Here is a 19,122-nt window from a genome sequence, read left to right as displayed (position 1 = left end):
AGAAATGCTTCACGGCATGAAATATATATGGTTATTATATGGTTGTCTCCTCCAAATACCATACCATGAAAATCATATAGCTGGATCCACTCGAGTGATATCATCATTATTACAGTTTTGAAGAAAAGAATTAAGTTCACAATTATGCCAACTACCTGGCCAGTGGGCATGAAATACATACCATATGCATGCTTTCAGGGAAGGCTAGTTTTTTGGAAGTGACATTAAACTTAACCCCCCAAAGCAAAGTTTTGGCTTCATTCCTGATCAAAACGGAGCATTTTGTTACTCCCCTCCTATAAGCATACCCAGGATCCTCTCCTCTGACACCATTTTCAGCATCCCCTCCCCACTTTGGTACTCCCTTCATCCACGCCCTCCTTAATTCCTTAACCTTAAATATTAAAGTTCCTTTTCTCACTCATAACCATTCCAAAAAATCACTCTTTCATTTTCTGTCTCCTTCATATCACACCATTTTCTGATTCATTTATGGGCTGCTAGTATGCAATTATTGAACAGGAAAGGACATGCATGGTGATGGATATTTTCATACAAATAGTTCATTTGGGTCCATGTATGCTGTGGATATATACGCCACCAATATAATAGAGCAATTGAGCGAAAACCATTAGGATGGATGGGTTTATTTTTACTGCTGTTTACACTGTATAGGCAGGATCACAGTTCAAGAGGAGTAACGATGCCATTGACGGTTGAAGTCAGACTGTAAGTTCTACTCTTGTCCCCCAGCAGACTGAGCATCCTCTAGTGGCCACTGGTATAAACAATTGCTCCTGGTACGGAGCATGTTGTCTGCATGCTGGTCCACCAGAAATGGTGCTAAGATATTTAGAGGAATCTGTGCACATTTGAGTACCACTAAATAGTAATATTGAGGCTGCTCTATTTTGAGTCTGCTAAAGTCCAAAAGGTCTTGTGTGTTTTTACTCCGATGTTCATTGCAGTCCAATACTACCCTATATCCTCCCCTCTCACAAAATATGTCTCTGAGTGTCCATAAGTATCTCACCATGTCACTTTGGGGGTCCATCACTCTCCCAGAACACCTCTCCATGGAGAGTAGGGATTGCAGCGTTACACAAAATGTTCGAATTCATTCCAAGGGATACCACATCATCCAGTTCAGCAACCACTGCTGTCTCATATAGTGAGTTGTGGCATAGCTAGAGGTGGGGGATCCAGACTCCCCCCCCCCCCCAAAATAAAATAAAATACAATTATTTTCCTTCATAAAAGAAAACAAAATATTGAAAAATCATGAATTTACAAAATACATATTTCTGAAAAAAATTAAGTTTTTTCGATTATGAAAAGTGTTAATTAAATTTGTATACAACCCATTACTTATTTCAAAACTTTTTTCCCAATGTTTTGGACCCCCCTCTCCCTGATAAAAATAAACTCCTCCATTAAGGAGAGGTTTACCCTCCATTGAGGGTACAGGAAGGATAGGTGTACCCTTCCTGTACCCTTCAGCAAGGGTACACGAAGGGTATTTTAGAACATTGGTGGGTACGCTCTCTCCTTCCTGGAGGGTACGGGAAGGGTTTGGCCAGCCTCGATGAAGGGTACAGGAAGGATAAGTGTACCCTTCCTGTACCCTTCAGCAAGGGTACACGAAGGATAGGTGTACCCTTCCTGTACCCTTCAGCAAGGGTACACGAAGGGTATTTTAGAACATTGGTGGGTACGCCCTCTCCTTCCTGGAGGGTACGGGAAGGGTTAGGCCAGCCTCGATGAAGGGTACAGGAAGGATAAGTGTACCCTTCCTGTACCCTTCAGCAAGGGTACACGAAGGGTATTTTAGAACATTGGTGGGTACGCCCTCTCCTTCCTGGAGGGTACGGGAAGGGTTTGGCCAGCCTCAATGAAGGGTACAGGAAGGGTAGGATAAAATAAAAACTAAAAATCCATAAATTAACATAAAAATTTAAAAAATCGCTAATAAACTAAATTAAACGAATGGGGATGAGTTGCAACAGTGATTTCTAAAGTTATAGGGCATAAAAAAAATTAGCCTTCACGCAGTCTTGAACCCAGGACCTACATATTACAATATCACGAACTAGAGATTTAACAACCTCGGCTATCGAGGTACTTGATAGGAGTAGTTTCTCAACGGAACTTATACTACAAAATCTTAAGATGAGAATCGCACCCGGGCCTATGTGGAAGAAAGCTGTGACTTTTTCTACCACACCTATTTCGTTTCAGAAAATAAGATCGGCATTCTAATACTGAACATCACTCTAGCGATGTCTCATTGTCGGCCACACAAATAGGTTACATCCTAAAACGTGAATGGAAGAACTTCTAAATGAGCTTTTTTTACACAATTACAGAAACTATTGTGTACAGTGGCGTAGTCAGGAATTTCGTTTGGGGGGGGGGGGGGGTCCAAAACCAGGTGGGAAAAGTTTTGAAAAACAGGATAGTAAGTATTGGAATTCAACTTATTCAAACACTTTTCATAATCGAAAAAACTTCAATAGTCAAAGAAATATTTTTTAAATTCATTATTTTTTAATATTTTGATTTCTATTATGAAGGAAAATGATTGTGTTTTTATACTTCGGGGGGGCGGAGGGTCCGAACCCTCCGGACCCCACCCCTGGCTACGCCACTGAATATGTATACTATTGTTTTCCTTAAGGAAATTTTAAAGATTAGTTGTGTAGCCCGTCTATATTTGCTTTCAAAGACTGCTTACGTTCTTGTACGGAACTCAATACTCTTTAGCAGGAAAAAGTAGCTAAGGAGAGTCTTTCAGGATATGTTTTCTTCAGTTATAAATGCTAAGTCCCAAGGAAGGGTACACGAAGGATTTTTCTCTCCTTCTCTTACCCTTAATGGTGGGTAGAGGAAGGGTACACGGATGGTAAGGGAAGGAGTTCCAAGGAAGGGTACACGAAGGATTTTTCTCCTCTTCCCTTACCCTTAATTGTGGGTAGAGGAAGGGTACACGGATGGTTAGGGAAGGAGTTCCAAGGAAGGGTACACGAAGGATTTTTCTCTCCTTCCCTTACCCTTAATGGTGGGTAGAGGAAGGGTACACGGATGGTAAGGGAAGGAGTTCCAAGGAAGGGTACACGAAGGATTTTTCTCTCCTTCCCTTACCCTTAATGGTGGGTAGAGGAAGGGTACACGGATGGTAAGGGAAGGAGTTCCAAGGAAGGGTACACGAAGGATTTTTCTCTCCTTCCCTTACCCTTAATGGTGGGTAGGGCGTGGGTTCTGCAAGGGTAACTACCCACCATGAAGGATGCCACCCTTCCTGTACCCTTCCTGTACCCACCATGGTGGAGTTTATTTTTGTCAGGGCTCCACCCCGAAACGAAATTCCTAGCTACACCAGAGATAGTGAAGTCCTGTTAGAGTGATAATAAACGCAACTCTAACCTTGCCAATTGATTCTCTAAACCCAGGTCATAAAACTAAAATCTGACAGCTCGTATACAATCTGGCTGCAGACGCATTCTGTGGTCAACTCTTATGGCCCTATTTTTGTTTGTTGAAGAGGGTGAGGAACAGGTGGTATTAATGAGTAAATCACATTTTAAGACTGTACGTATTCTGTAAAGTACATACAGCAGACTCCCGATTATCCGGCTGCGGTTTATCCGGGTTGCGGATTATCCGTGCATGATTTTTACTCTCGCTCAAATTTTTTCGCGATCTTTATAGAAAAATAAAATCGGACGCAAAATAATCATAATTACTGCATTAATGCTAGGATAAACCGGGCTTATTATTTCCGTTAGGATCCACTTCGTAAAATGGAAGCGATCGCGCGCTAGCTGCATTCACGGGAGCAACGTGTTCCTGTTTTCTAAGCCTCGCAGTGCGCGACCGCGCTCCGCTAAAAAGATCGCGAACTGGCGAAAAAAGGTCTCACTGAATCCAGGAAGGACTCTAGAATAACAGAATAACTGCATAAATAGTAATATATTGTTTGTTTTAGGTAAATTATGAACATTGCAAGGCAAAAAGTCAAAATTTGGGTTATCCGTGTTTCCCGATTACTCGTGCCGTCTCTCCCCATCATTAGCCCTGATAATCGGGAGTGTACTGTATTATGAACATCCCTCAATGAGAAGGTACAACCAGTACTGTAGTTGGGCTCGTACGGCGTACCCCCTAAAATCCAAACTCGCAATAAGCATGCCGGTTTAAGTACCTTCACGGCCGGATGTATAGTACATGTTCAGCTGTCAGAATGTTTGGTGAGTACTGCCTGAATTATTTTTCCAACTACAGCACTGGGTACAACCATTGATGAAGTAGACCAATTTCAAATAGCCTGTTTCTCATCTTGGATTTTGAAGATAAAATTCTTTGTTTTATGCTTTGGTGCCCCTAGGAGATACCTAGCATCCACTGTAGACATGCTTATACTGTATTGTTTGAGCTTCAGCTTCAACAACATGCACTACTGCAATATGTGGAGTGACCAAGCTGCAGTATGTTCCCTGATTAAATAGCAGAGTGACCTAGCTGTTACCATGGAGGAAAACCTTTGGAGTCAAGATTGCTTTATATAAAGCAATCATGACTCCAATGGTTTTCTTATCTTTACACAAGATGCTGAAATACAATTATTTGTATGAAGATAAGATGCAAATGATAAGATATAAGATTTAAGTTTATATATAAGATCTTGCTTGTAATGCAAGGCGATATAGGATATGTATACATATAAAGATTCTCTCACCGCATATCTAGTCATTATGTGTGGTCAAGGTCGGTAAAAGCTTTTTACCGACCTTGTGTGTGGTGGTCTACATCAGGCGACTCCTATCTGACAATTGAAAATTGTGGAGATCAAGCTGAGGACCATTAGCATCATTGCATTTTTATGGCCGTGGGATCCACCTTGATGAGAACTTATGATCACTGTTCAAGATCATCATCTCTTATTTCGCAAATGGGAATTCAGAAGACAGAAAAAAAAGTAAGGTCGAGAATTTTCATGAGAACAAAACCTAGTTAACGGCTATTGTCGCTTAACGAACATTCAATTTTTAAGAGCAGTCAACTTTACGCATATTTTACTTCTTCACAGCTTATAAAAAATATACTATTCATTAGGAAAAATTATTCAAACAAAAGTCTCATCTTACAGTTGGAAGCTAAATACAAATTATTAAATGCCTCAAAGTCTGGTCATTTTCAGTTGCCCGCCATTTAGCCGTTTTGGTGGCTGTTCCAACAGGAGTCTTCGAGGCTAAACATTATATTACTTAGTAAAACTTAATATTAAAAATATTAAAACCGTTTCATGGATGTAAAATAAAATAAATTTATTTGGTTGGTACAATTTTGTTTATTTATAATTTATACCTTCTTTTACTACCGATTAGTAACTGTGCCAGATTTAGCTTGTTGACGTCACCTTGCTCGAAGATTTCTCTGCATTGGAGATAATTGAGACCCATCCCTGCAGGGTTCTTATGTCAAGTTTGAAGACGAATAAGCGAATCCTGTAAGTAGTTTCATTTCATTTAAGTTTAGTTAGCTTATTTAATTAAGAATGTTAAGGATAATACCACTTTTTTACGCTATAGCGAAACTCAAGTTCTACTGTTATTACACTAGTGAATTGTCATATCAAGCTGTATATTGTAGAAATTTAAAGTAATTATATTTGTATTCGTGTTATTGATGTAAGAGTATTTGCTGTTGACTTTGTATTGTTGAGGGAATGTATTCTGTGGTCTACCGGAAATTTTAATTGACCGAATAGGAATGGGCGTGGCCATTTTGAAAGAAGGAATGCGATTACATGTCTGATTTCGTGGCTGATCCATATTCGGCATCAGAATTAACTGGTATTTAGCCTAATGCCCTTTTTCGTGTTGCTATAATTTTGGAATAATCCTATAAACATTATTGTAAATTTCGATGTCCGGGAATCTTCTGGAGCGAAAAATATGTAATTGCAATCAAGTAGTTTTTAATCAATAACCCTGTGTTATCCATGTAGGATAAAATGCGGAAAGAAAGGAGCTGTAGCACATATCCTGGTGATTTCATGTATATTTTTCATCAATCATTTCATTCAATTCCATACTTAATCACGATGGTCATTGTGAGTGTGACACTTGTCAATGAATTGCCTATGTATGTATAAGCTGTAAGGTAATTTTTTAAATCGTTTCTCTTGGAGCTAATGTTTTCCTCGTATTTGTTTCTCGTATATTTATATCGGATTCAAGCAACTTAGCTCGTGAAATCTTGTCCGACCATGTTTTGCCACACCCTTTAAATGAAAAAATTCCCATGGGAAGCTGTGCCAAGTGACTACGTTCGTGGTTTTTACTCGCTGTATTTCCTGTTTGACTACAAGCCTGTTAGTTTTTGGCTGCTGTCTAAAGCTGTATCTTTCTAGCTCAAAATGCCCTAGGTGAATTGACGAACAAGTATGTCGGGTATTTTTGGTGATTAACTTTTGCTATTACTTGTAAAGCTGTTTTTCCACTTTACCGTGCAAGGTTATGCACACTAAGTGCGTGTCCTCTGCCCATCCATTATGTATGGCAATACAGTCCGAAAAGATACTTAATTCCTACCTAGGAATTTAAAGAGACATAGTCACTATCCAGTGAGCCACTTCTGAAGGCCTGTTTACACGGTACATTAACACGTATGGGTTAATGTCTAAAAGTATGAACGCAAGAATGAACGCCAAAATGCACCGTGTAACCACCCAACTTGTGCGAATGCATGCACAGAAAATAGAACCTGTTCTAATTTGGTTCATGCATTCGTACATGTTCCGTTCTGGTCCACAAAAATCATTCACGCAAGCGTACATTATACATTAACTTGTAAGTGTTAATGTATCGTGTTAACAGGCCTTAAAAGTATTAATTTCTACTAAGGAAACTTCTCTTTAACCAGCTTCAAAAAATCATAATTTGCTTAATGATAGCCCAATATTCCCATCGTGGAATTATTAATGTGAAAATAAAGTTACAATAGAAGCAAGTTATGTGCATTTTCCTTTTAGCCATGATTGTAGACATTAATTTACAAATTAAATTAAATGATACATTATTTTAAAAAATCAGTAAAGATCAAGGCTCTTCCCAGAAAAAGATATTGGGGAGGTGGATTATCTTAGAGTGGGGGTTTACCCATAATCTCAACCTTTGATGCCACCACCGTCAACCAACCACAATCCCATGAATCATCTATTTCCATTCAACGTGTGAAATGGAAATCAAACAAATTTTAAACCAAATAAGCGAAGAACACTCAGCTGGTTTGGATGAAGTTCCATGCTCCCTCATGAAAGATGATGGCAGGGGTCACATTTTCGCACCAGGTACCTGCATTGTCTCAGTTTTCATTCCTCTTTACCAAAGTGGTGGTCATTAATTAATGGATAATTACCACCAAGTATCAAAAGTGTCAGGCTTTACTGAAATATTTGAAACAGTCATTGACTGCAATGAGGCATTTATAAAGAAAGATAACAACTAACTCCAAATATGGCTTTACAAAAAGATATCCCAAGGAACTTGCTTCCTATCAAAAAATTATTAACTTTGTTCTTGATGGCTCATTCTTGGCACCTTTACACAACTTTTTGAAGTGTTGAAAAATCACTGGGTTGATGGTGGAATATTTGGGGCAAGGATAACCTTTTGACTCATATATTTAAATTAGCTCATTTTTTTTTAATTTCGACTCAAGTAAAAGAACAGCAAGAATTAAACAAAGTAATCATTGGAAATGCAACAGTATGATTCTCTCTGTTACTGGATGAGGAAGTTATGCAAAATTATTGAACTACACAATTTATCTGAGAATTAAAAATGAAGAACTTCAAATTCTTTTAATTGCCAACAGGCAATTAAAAAAATTTGAAGTTCTTCATTTTGAAGACTTGAATTAACATTACCTATGACCTGGACATCCAAACAAACAAAATGGAAATAATACTAATGATAGTAATTACCCAACTAATAGTAGCCCTATATCAACTGTGAATGTCACAAAATGTGATACATATATTTTCCTTATGGGATCAGTAAAGATTTGTATTCCATTGGCAATAAAATCTATAGATGGTGGTAGACTTAACCTTGCTTTCAGTTCCTCCGTGTATTTCCGTTATATGTAGCCTCCTCTTAGAGTCCCAGGGAGGGTTGAAGTGAGCTTGAAGGGGGACAATTGGCATGAGCATGCTAAGTGGTGGAGACTCTTTGTGACAGAGCAACAAACCTGGAGGCACCTGACTGGCTCTTGCCTCTGGACCCTTGAGCCAAATCATTCAAGAATCCTAACAAAATATCTGATGCTTGGCAGCTGCTATTCAAAGCTTTGGAAACATGATTGCAAGAATAAAGCTGTTTCAGTGCGTGTGGTTTTCATGATCTTTCAACTGTGTCGGTAAAAATTGTGATTAATGCCATCAACATTTATGAAATGGTCTCCTAAAAAATATGATCTGATACATCAATTTTGACTAAAATTTTTATGGACTAAAGTTACCTATAAGTAGTAAGTGCATGATTGGGGACCATCCAGGGACATCACCAACATGTTTACACTTTCCTGAACCAGACTTGCATGTAATGTTGCATTACATAAAGTATTGGAGTAACATTCCTTACCTGACAAGATTGAAAATTTAACCTATTGAAGTTTCCTGTCTAGAACACATTCCCGTTGACTTAAATTTCTGCAGATGAACTATCACTTGTGTGACACATAATTAATTACTTGATCACAATCGAACGATTTCATGCCTTCAGTCGAAAGCTGCTAGCCAACATCAAAGTATATTACAAACTCAAAGATTGAGACTATTGCAAAATTAAATGAAAATGATGGTGCTTTCACTATTGGCATGTGGATTTGCAAATGAAAGCGGTGCAACCTCCACCACCATTTTGGCTAAGGAAGAGTGCTGCGGAGCCTAGTACACAATAGGAATAAGGGCACCCAGTCTTCGGTATATAGTGGATATGTCTTTAAGTTGGGTGGTGTCTTAGCAGAACCGGGGTCCTATTCAAGGAACATGAGATTTTCTGTCCTCTAGAAGGGGATGACTTCATGAATATGGGTATCCCTTGCTTAATACAGCTTTTCCTATGTCACATTTGTCCAATTAATACATTTCAATTACTCTTATTGTTGGGCTATTATTTTTTATTATATTCAGTTTCTTCATTATTAATCCTTGACTCCACCTATTTGTGAGAAAGTGTGACACCCATGGTTGTTTCTTTTGTTTTCATATTGGTTCTTGTGGTGGTAGGAGACCATTGCTTAAAACTGGTGAAAGTATAAATGGAGCTATCGTAGGAAGATGATGAAAAATTGATGGTGTGGTTCAGGCAGCATTAGGCAACGTCAAAATAGCCCTTGAGAAGCCCAAGGAGGTCCAAAACGTAAAGTGTGACATCATAAGTCAGGGGTCCCACTCAACCGTGAAAACTTTAAAACCGTGAATAAGCCGTGAATTTCGTCTACCATGATTAAACCTGGAAATAGCCGTGATTTTCATCATAAAACCTTAGAAATATCTCAAACTTGATCGTAGAACTACAATTGACAGATAAAAAGAAAAAGCAATACTCCGATTATGTTTGAAGGCCGAGTCACGTGCAGATACTGTCCACGCACCTATCTGCACACGTTTATTCGAAGCGCAATTACGTATTGGTCCGTGTGCCATGACAGCACATAAACCTTAAGCCTGTGATTGGAAGACATTAACCCTCGCAAAAAATCAGGCACTTCTTTCCTTCCCTGCCACCCTGCCCTCTCCATTTTCCCATTTACAACCTTTTGCCGGACCTGAATTTTGGTACATATAGATGACGTCATGAGAGATAGCACTTTCATTGCTGCGTTTGCATTCAAGGCATCTGGTGCATTTGTTACATTTTTAGTTAACGTGCGACCAATGATTGTTACGTGATCAATATTTCTGCCTAAAATGGCTTATCTACAAACCGTGAATTTGATGACATTTACACCGTGAAAACCTGGAAAAAACCGTGAATTTTATAATATAGTGAGAGTGGGAACCCTGTTTTGTTCACCTATTGCTTAAGCTTATCGTTTAAGACTGTGTTAAGAGAGGGTTACCTATATAGCAAAGGAATGCAAGGGACTGATAAAACTGCTTGAAGAGGAGGAAATTGTGAGTTATATCTCCCAAGTAAATTAATTCTCAGATTAGATTAGTTACTCAGATTAGGAGCATGTGATGGAGGTGATTTCATCCAAGATTGTAACGTTGTCTGGGTGTTACACTATCTCTGGCTTAACTAATCAAGTCTCCACTTGATCTTTGGTGGCCAAAAAATCCCAGGTCCATATGTAGCTAATTAGTAGAAAATGTAACGTTCCTCCTTGATGTTGAGAAGATCAGTCTTCTTGGATGCCAGGACTGCCATCCTCTCTTGCACATCCTGAGAGGCGTAGTGGCCGTGCTCCACCAATGTCGTCCAGTAGACAAGGCACTGCAAAAACTGTTTGATGGTTTGGTGCTATTAGGAACTCATTTGTGGAACCACTGATGTATAATGGTTGTCTTCCTATCAGTGTGTGAGTAATACTGAATGGGCTGTTGGGTCTGTGGACTTCCCACTTGTGTGCAAGAACATGTATAGATTTTACAAGCAAAATACTCGGTCCCATGGAGTACCTTTGGCACTCTCATTTTCCCCTTATTCTTGTTCACCGAACTTCATCATCTTGCTAATGAAGGTGATAATATCTTAGTTATCTGATTTTAGTCTCCCCTTTATCGTAGTTTCTTCTTTCCCCCTTATTTTTGGGAAAAATGTTTTCAGTATAAAGCAAGCCTTAGGAGCTTAAAATATCATAGTGTACAACTGAATAAAGTTTTTATCAGATGAACAAGTATTGTGGCTTGTGCATCAATTGATATTTTGAAAAGCATTATCATTCATTTATTTAATTTTAATTGAATTCTCTGCATTTAATCTTACGCATAGCATTAGTGATTAATAATTTTTTTCCTTTTCTTGTATACTTGTGCATTGTTGATGATGGTTGAAGCCTAGTGAATGAAGAATTTGTTAGTCATATTTTCAGGAGGAAAGTAAACAATTATCATTCATTTGCCTCACATTTTTCATAAAACTTCAGATCTCCTTGGAAAGATAGTAGAAGAAAGTAGTTTAGGGCGTGCAGCACTCTCAATATAACATCACACATCAACCTGCTTTCATGTCTCCACTAATTAAGTGCAAGAAAATTCGAGAATGCATGTGGTACGTTGATGCTGTGAATTCTGTTGTGTAAAGTCACATCTAAGTATTGCAAGTCATGTAATGAAATATTTTGCAGAAGAAAACAGCAAATTAGTAGACTAGGTCTCGTAGGATTAGAGTGAAGACAGCCAGGCTCTGAGACAGCGATAAATCATCTAAGCATTTTCAGCGATGCAACTTGAAAAAATATAAATTCTGAAAAACTTGAGAAAACCCTCCGTTATTTAGATTTCCAGATTATTTATTTTCCACTGTACGTGCTTGTTTTTTGTCCAACTCTATAATATCACTGAATAGTAACCTTGAACCAAAAATTCTAATCTCTTCATGTACATATTTTCAAAGGTGTGAATTTTATGTGATATGATATAAAGCTCTCATTTTTCAAGTGTTGCTTCCAAAACCATATGGAATTGCTGTGCTAATTTGATAATCTCTATACTCAGTAAAAGAAAGTTGAAAATCGTGTTAGTTACACCATTCAGAACTCGAGAACAGCTGTACCGATTTTAATGATTTTTGTTTTTTTTTTGGATTTGTCTCAGCCCTGGAGAACACAATAAACAGTAAAAATTAGTAAAATTTCACGAAAAAAATTGATCTAGAATGGGGAACTTGCATGAATTTTTTTTATTTCACTGGCGGACAGAAAATTATTTTCTGAACACAACAAAGAAAACCGCATGTATATCTGAGTTTTCCTTCGCGAGATATTCAATGATAAACATTACGAATTTTAAAGCGCGGGAAAAACACCCTCACCCCCCAAGCCACTGCCGACGAAGCCTTGATGACGTCAAAGGTGCCTAAACATCACGCGAAGCTATTGTTGTGGTTGTTTTTAATAGTTGCCAGCAGTTGTGAGAGCTTCGTTTGTTAGACGTGTTGATTATTTTATATTTAAAGATAAATATCCGACGATAGAGGCTTGGAAGCTTGCATATTTTGCATTATTTATAATATTAATATCTGAGTAAGGGCATAAAATGTAAAACTGGAGCAGTTAAACCAAAAATTTCATAATACCTAAATAACATCGTTGTAGGAGTCTGAGCCACGGCCGTTGGAAGGGGGATGTACGTTACTTGTAAGTTGATGTTATCGACGGCATATCATTCATTTAAGTATGTAATTAGAACGATTTTGATGTTTACTAATGTCCGCTTAGCTTTTATATACAATAACTTCATCCGTTTATTCGTAGGTACCGGAGAATTCGTCATTTAGGACTGTCTTTGCTTGTATTATGGGGTGAATTCCAGTCAATGCAACTTTTGCTCGCTGATTGGAGGCATCTAGGAAGATTTTTGTGCCAAAATAGTGTTATTTTCAACGTGACATCTCCCGTTAAGCTACTGCTAATAATCACAGTGCCAGTGGCTGTAATGCACAAAGTTTGACAAGGTTGAAAAATATCGGCCAAGAGTTATCAGTGTTCCATCGTGATTGAATTATAATAATTGCTATTACGCTATTGATAAATGTCTAACAGTAGTGTAAAAATTGTCAGTGGCGTGCTAATCTCCGTTGTTCACCGTAGATATGACATTTCATGATCACGCTATTGAAATAAAAACTGTGTGTGAAGTTTGTTAATCCATTATTTCAACGAATAGTAGTGAGAAAAGTCACCTGTGTCACTTGTGTGGGCTAATTTAAGGGTTTAAATCAGTGGATAAATAGTTGTTTTCATCATAACGAGTTCTGTTATTGTAAGTTGTACGTGACGAATATAAGAATGTGACAGTGACTTCCAGTTTTTGATAAAAGTATTTGCCTATTTCCCAGTATATTTTTATGGTATATGCTAGTATATTGTTTATGGATTTACCTATATTATTGAAATAGGTTGTAGCTTGTGTGCGTGTTGGCAGCGGAACCGATTTGCGATCTCCCATGTGGATTGTGTGCAGACTGTTTTGCTGTGAATTCGTACCGTAGGACGGATAGGACTACCTTCTCCGTTAATTCGGCGTTGCCAAATTCAACAGCACAGCTTACTCTAATGTCAACAGCACAGCTTACGATCGTTATCCTCCAGTATCACAAGTTTCTTTTACATCTCGATTTGCCGCCGACGTATAGCAATAATTTGTCTTAACAAATTCCATGAGGGTCGTGGCATCAATTTTTGGTGTCCTAAAAAAAGTCTGGTGTTCTAGCACCCCATACCACACGCCTTTTAGGCGGCTTGCGGGGTATTATGTAGATGTAGATGAATTTCAGGTGTACTATTCGAACGAGTGGCAACGTTATCATCCATTTTTCTGATAACTAAAACATACGAAGTGAAACGCTTGTACTTCATCATCCCGATGCCGCATTATTAATATCCCAAGTAATATTCTAGGCACAATAGCAATAGGAAAACTTGCCCAAGAACAACAGAACAAAATAAAGTGACGATGAGCGGCTAAATAATCCCTCAAAACAAATTTTACACCATGCGCTCAGCGTATTTCCCAACTCCCTACGGTTGTTTAGGCACCTATGACGTCACGCCTGGCCTCGGCAACGCTCGGGTGTCTTCGCGCAGTGGTCGGCTCAGAGAAATTTTTCTCGATTTTAAATGCAATTTTTTTATTTCTTTTGATGTTGAATGGAGAAACTGAAGGTATTTTTGCGAGCTAATGTATCCATTTGACTTATTTCAAATAGTTTTTAGAGCAATCTACGACCCATGCAAGTTCCTCATTAAGGGTTATTTTTTTTTGGTGTTAGTAATTATGCAAAAGCTATCAAGGTGGTCAAAACTAGATGATTTGTTTTGTTTTAACCAATTTAATGACTGAGCTTCTTCACAATATTTAAAACATTTCAATTGTTAAAAAAACATGTTTAAAATGTTAAAATCATTTAACACAAGCTAAGCCCAGCTTGAATTGAGATGTCAACAAACACATATCTTCTGTGTGTGTAAATAAATCTCCAAGCAATTGTTGACTAACAGCAATAGCCGCGTACCTGTCGATGAATCGAGCGGATTCATTTTATTTCCTCGCAAGTTTTGCAATTTCGTATCATCGAAAGATGAGCTTATCAACAAAGTGTTCATGAACATAATTGATAACCACAAAAAGCACAAATGGTTTTTTGAGCGAGCAATTTTGGAGGCTACGAACCAAGATATGGATGACTGAAACTTGGTTAATCAGGATCAAATAGTTTGTACTCTGCAATAATTTAAATCTATTGACTGTGTTACAAACAAAGATGAAGTCACCAACTAGTCATCTGAATTTTTAAAGTCGTTAGATATGTGTGACTTACCACAACACAATTTACAGCTGAAGATAGGTTTGGTGTTCACAATGCTTCGAAACCCAAACCAACCAAAACTATGCAATGGAATGCGTTTGGTAGTTTAAAATACTGATAATCAATGTGATTCACACAACTATACTCAATGAAAAATTCAAAGATGAGGAAGTTCTCACTCCAAAGATTCCTATGATCCCAACCGATATGCCCTTTGAGTTAAAACGAATTCAATTTTCAAGTCGTGTTGCATTTGCGATGACGATTGTCAAATCACAAGGTGAGTGTTTGTGCTCTGAATGTAAAAACGCCATGTTTTTCTCATGGCCAGATAAATGTTGCATGTTCATGTGTTGTTAAACCATCCGCTTAATTTGTTCTTCTGCTGGACAGCAAAACAAAAACTGTTGTGTATCAGTAGGTGATTAACTCAAGTGAATAAAGCCGAATGTGTAGCATAGAATAGGGGGCATTTACACATCGGGCACTGGGGCAGGTTTACACTGTGCACTTTTCCCAACCGAGTTATATCTAGCACGCCACAAGTTATGACATATTAATGCTGCTTATAGGGGCTATTTTCACGAGATATTTAGTGTCAGTCAAGCATTGGGCTAGCATTGCGTAAGCTTGCCCCAAGAACGGGGCAAGACTTGGACCTAAAAACATTTTTTAATGGTTAAAACACAAATAGGCCAACAACTGAATGCATAAAATTTGGACTTTATTAACTGCTTTGTAAAAACCTCAGTGTCTAAAATTTTCTAAGTTAAGACATAAAAATTAGAAAATTCATTGAGATGAATCTGTGTATGTGTGACCCGGTCTACACTGTGTAGATTGAATAAAGAAAATATGTTTCTAACAAGTCATTAAAATGCTTATTTTTGTAGTTTCATTGAATTTTTTTCTTAATTTATTATAATAAGTCAAAAATTATTTAAGTCACTACCGCCTCTCTTAATTTATAAATGTTGTAACTAAATTGTTCATTGATAAGTAGGTGTTATGGCATTTGCCGGATCACTAGTATTATTATAGTGTTATTGTAGTGAGGTCATGATTCCCTTAATAGGATTCCAAAAAGTTAATTTCATAAATCCCATTGAACGTGTCTTAGAATATGTTCTGCAGTAACTTTTTCCCAGCAACGCAAGATTCCAATGTGGTGGGGTTAGTTTTCATAAAAATACTAAGGTTTTTTAAAAATAAATTCAAGGAAGGTTAATGGATATGTGCTAGTGAAAATTATCTACCAAAAGTTTCTTGAAAATTTGTTGTTGGACATAGACTTTTCCTAATATCTGAAGCAAAGTGTATAATTGAATTTCAGCATCTTATTTATAAAATCTTGAAATGGGACACTAATCCCTTTAAGTTTGGGCTATATGTAATGGATGGCTATAGCTAGAGATGCAGAAACAGAAATGAACATTATCAGAATATATAAGAAATTCGGTAAATGAAAAGTGGATTGATTGTTCATGAGTTCACTTTGTGGAAATACATCTATAGCAATGATATAAACTGCTGTAGTAATTTTCCACCCTTTTTTTTCACTTCGCACATACACACCGAAAAAGTGTGGAAAATTACTATGTACAGGTGTTTGTAACATTACTTAGGAAAATTGTCTGGAAACCTAAGGGAATATTCCAATACTCCTGAAGTCTATTGATAATGACTTGAATGCAGATTAAGGCAACTGATATTTCCTCTGTGGAATTTTTGTATGCAGTGAGCATTTCTCTCTTCATTACTGGAGAGTGGAATGGGGAGCTGCGTCAAACCAATCTTAGGATTGTTAACACATGATAATGATGAGTGAGCATTTGGGCATATGTTCATGAAGTTTCGCTGTTTGCTAGTCTGTAATTACTGCCGAAAATGAAGACTGTGTGGCATGATTTTATTCCTGAGATATTACTTTAGGGAGTACCACAAATGGCATAAATAGCTAAAAAGAGGAATTGAATCATCAAAGATTACTTTAACTGTAGCAGTTAAGTGTTTGGACCAAGAGGTGGGTGTAAAAAATAAAGTAACTGATAAGTATCAATCTGGGAACATACACATTGTGTGAAATGGAGGGGTGAACCATTTATTGTTGCTTCTACTTTAGAATGAATCCATGCTTGTAATATTTGCATGATTGTTACGTACACATGTAATTGCCGGTCTCAGTTGTGGCAGGGTAAAGTCCTTGCCTGCCACAATGTAGGTTGAATTTTCAATTCTGGCATGGGGAGGTTGCCTTAATCCAGAGCATGGATGTTCAAGTATGTTTAATTGTTGTATGCTTATAAAACCCTGATGTAAAGGGCAAATAGCACTGTTTTCAGTGGTGTGGCAAAAAAATAAAAATAAATATTTACTTTTAATGTGTTCATGTTTCTTCTCATTACTTTTATTAATTATTACAGGTGCTCTGGTTTGAAGCAAACATTCCATTTAGACTGTTACTTGGGGTCAAGATAGCAAAGGAAGAGGGCTTAAAGGTGAGTGGAAGCTTGAGGAATTCTTCACCATGGAGCAGATAGCTGTGAAGGAGGTTAGAGTCCTGGAGAGTGCTGAAGACATCCAGGAGCGGAGGGAGCAAGTCCTCAAGCGCTATGGCAGCTTCAAGTCAGAAGCCAGGGCGAAACGAAACATGCTGGAAGACTCTCGGCGCTTCCAGTACTTCAAGCGAGATGCCGATGAACTGGAATCTTGGATCAACGAGAAGATGCAGGCTGCCTCCGATGAGAACTACAAGGACCCAACTAACCTGCAGGTATTTCATTTGCTTAAATGACTCGGCTTGCCTCTATGTGTCCTGTATATTTAGTGGGATAGGATAAAACTTCACATGTCCATTACTGCATCTTTAGCAACGGTTATGAGTAATTGTCAGGAATTGACATTGCGACAATTTTACCAGTAGTTTCTCAAGTTTCTATTAAACAGCATGTTCTTTTTAATGAACTTACATGTTTTAAATTATATGTTACGCTGTTCAGATGTGGGATACTTGTGAATCATTGCCACCCAATTCCTTTCAAGTGTAATACATATGTTTCTTTTTCTGAACAGGGTAATTTTGAATTCTAGCCTTATGCTTTTAACTTATCACCAGAATATAAGCTTAGTTATTGCTGGTAAAAATTAGATAATTATCAAAGCCATTTATTATTGTTATTATTATTATTATTAAAAAATTTGAACTGCCGTTTTTATTTGCTTTGGTAGGATTGTAGGTTCCCTACTTCTACAACTTTTTTGAGTATGTATGGTTGCACTGTCTGAACCCCATGTAAGCTTCTCTATGTAGAGAGTCAGCTGTGAACAACCCGATCTCAGTTTTGTGTTTTGTACTTTGCATGCAGGAATAAAAAAAAAATAATTCTAAGGTTAGAGGTCACAAAGATTCGGAAGATTTCTCAGGATTTTGTTTCCGTTTAGGGCAATAAATGTTTAGGGCTTGAGTAGGATCATACTGATTTTATTTTCTCTGAGGTGTTGTAGATGAAAGTCTTAACCAGTTGCAAATACTCAAGACCTCCCTTTAATCGTATCATTTTAGAAACTTTAGATTTTATTAAGCAATCCAAAAAGCCTTTTTATTTTGTAAATTCTGGTGACAAGAATTCATTAAATGACAGTTAAAGGGAAGGGATTACACCTGATTAGTTTCTGGTTAAATTTTTCTATCTTCAGCATTATCCTTAAATACAAATTTTATTTGCAGGCTAAAATTCAGAAACACCAAGCCTTTGAAGCTGAAGTTGCTGCCCACAGTAATGCTGTGGTAACTTTGGATAATACTGGCAAGGAAATGATAAGTGAGAATCATTTTGCATCTGATGTGATCAGGAGGAGATTGGGTAAGTCGCCTTGAATTAAATAAAAGTTTGGTTTATACATTAAGGCTCATCATGGAACTTCTAGCAATAGAATAACACAATTTATTAATAAAAAAACCTCACAAAGAAAGATTTTAACTGTATCTATATCCTGGCTCCTACATTTTTCAAATTTTGGAATTTTCTCTCAATTTCTATTTATTGTGTTTGCAGAGGAATTGCACCGGCTTTGGGAGCTCCTGCTCTCAAAATTGGCAGAGAAGGGCATGAAACTTCAGCAGGCATTAGTCCTTGTGCAGTTCCTGAGGAAGTGTGATGAAGTCATGTTTTGGATTAATGACAAGGTTTGTTGGAAATGGAATGAACTATCTTCTTCTACGGGTACACAATAAAATGGACCTGTTTTGTAGTAAAACAAGAGAAGAATTATTGATAACATTGTGTCAATTATATCTCTTTTTTGTGGTCTAGGAAACATTTGTGACTTCTGACGAATTTGGCCATGACCTGGAGCATGTTGAAGTGCTTCAACGTAAATTTGACGAGTTTCAAAAAGACATGGCCTCCCAAGAATACCGTGTTACCGAGGTTGGTGACTTGGCTGACTCTTTGGTGCGTGAAGGACATCCCGAGAGAGAGACAATTGTTCGGCGCAAGGAGGTGAGGCTTTCATGTAATTTATTCTATCCTGCCTCCTGAATTTATTCTATCATGTCAGTATCTGTTCTTTTGTAGTTACT

The 19,122-nt window shown here is 37.6% G+C and overlaps 1 protein-coding gene across 2 annotated transcripts in view; it reads left to right on the top strand.

Moving 5' to 3' along the window:
- The first annotated feature begins 5,400 nt into the window (after positions 1–5,400).
- LOC124154053 (spectrin alpha chain) overlaps positions 5,401–19,122 on the top strand; it is a 48,631-nt gene continuing 34,909 nt past the window's right edge. The window contains exons 1-5 of one of the 2 annotated variants that reach the window (XM_046527551.1): positions 5,401–5,506; positions 16,964–17,313; positions 18,268–18,403; positions 18,596–18,726; positions 18,854–19,042. In XM_046527551.1, the coding sequence (XP_046383507.1) occupies positions 17,068–17,313; positions 18,268–18,403; positions 18,596–18,726; positions 18,854–19,042 (702 nt within the window). In that variant the 5' untranslated portion in view covers positions 5,401–5,506; positions 16,964–17,067. Of the gene's footprint in view, positions 5,507–10,492; positions 10,591–16,963; positions 17,314–18,267; positions 18,404–18,595; positions 18,727–18,853; positions 19,043–19,122 lie in introns of those variants that run through there. The other variant, XM_046527552.1, reaches the window with a different exon arrangement.

This window comes from Ischnura elegans, chromosome 2, assembly GCF_921293095.1.
Source record: "Ischnura elegans chromosome 2, ioIscEleg1.1, whole genome shotgun sequence".
Lineage (NCBI taxonomy): Eukaryota > Metazoa > Arthropoda > Insecta > Odonata > Coenagrionidae > Ischnura > Ischnura elegans.
Note: the sequence above shows the minus strand (reverse complement) of the source record. Positions and strands in the feature narration are given on the sequence as shown.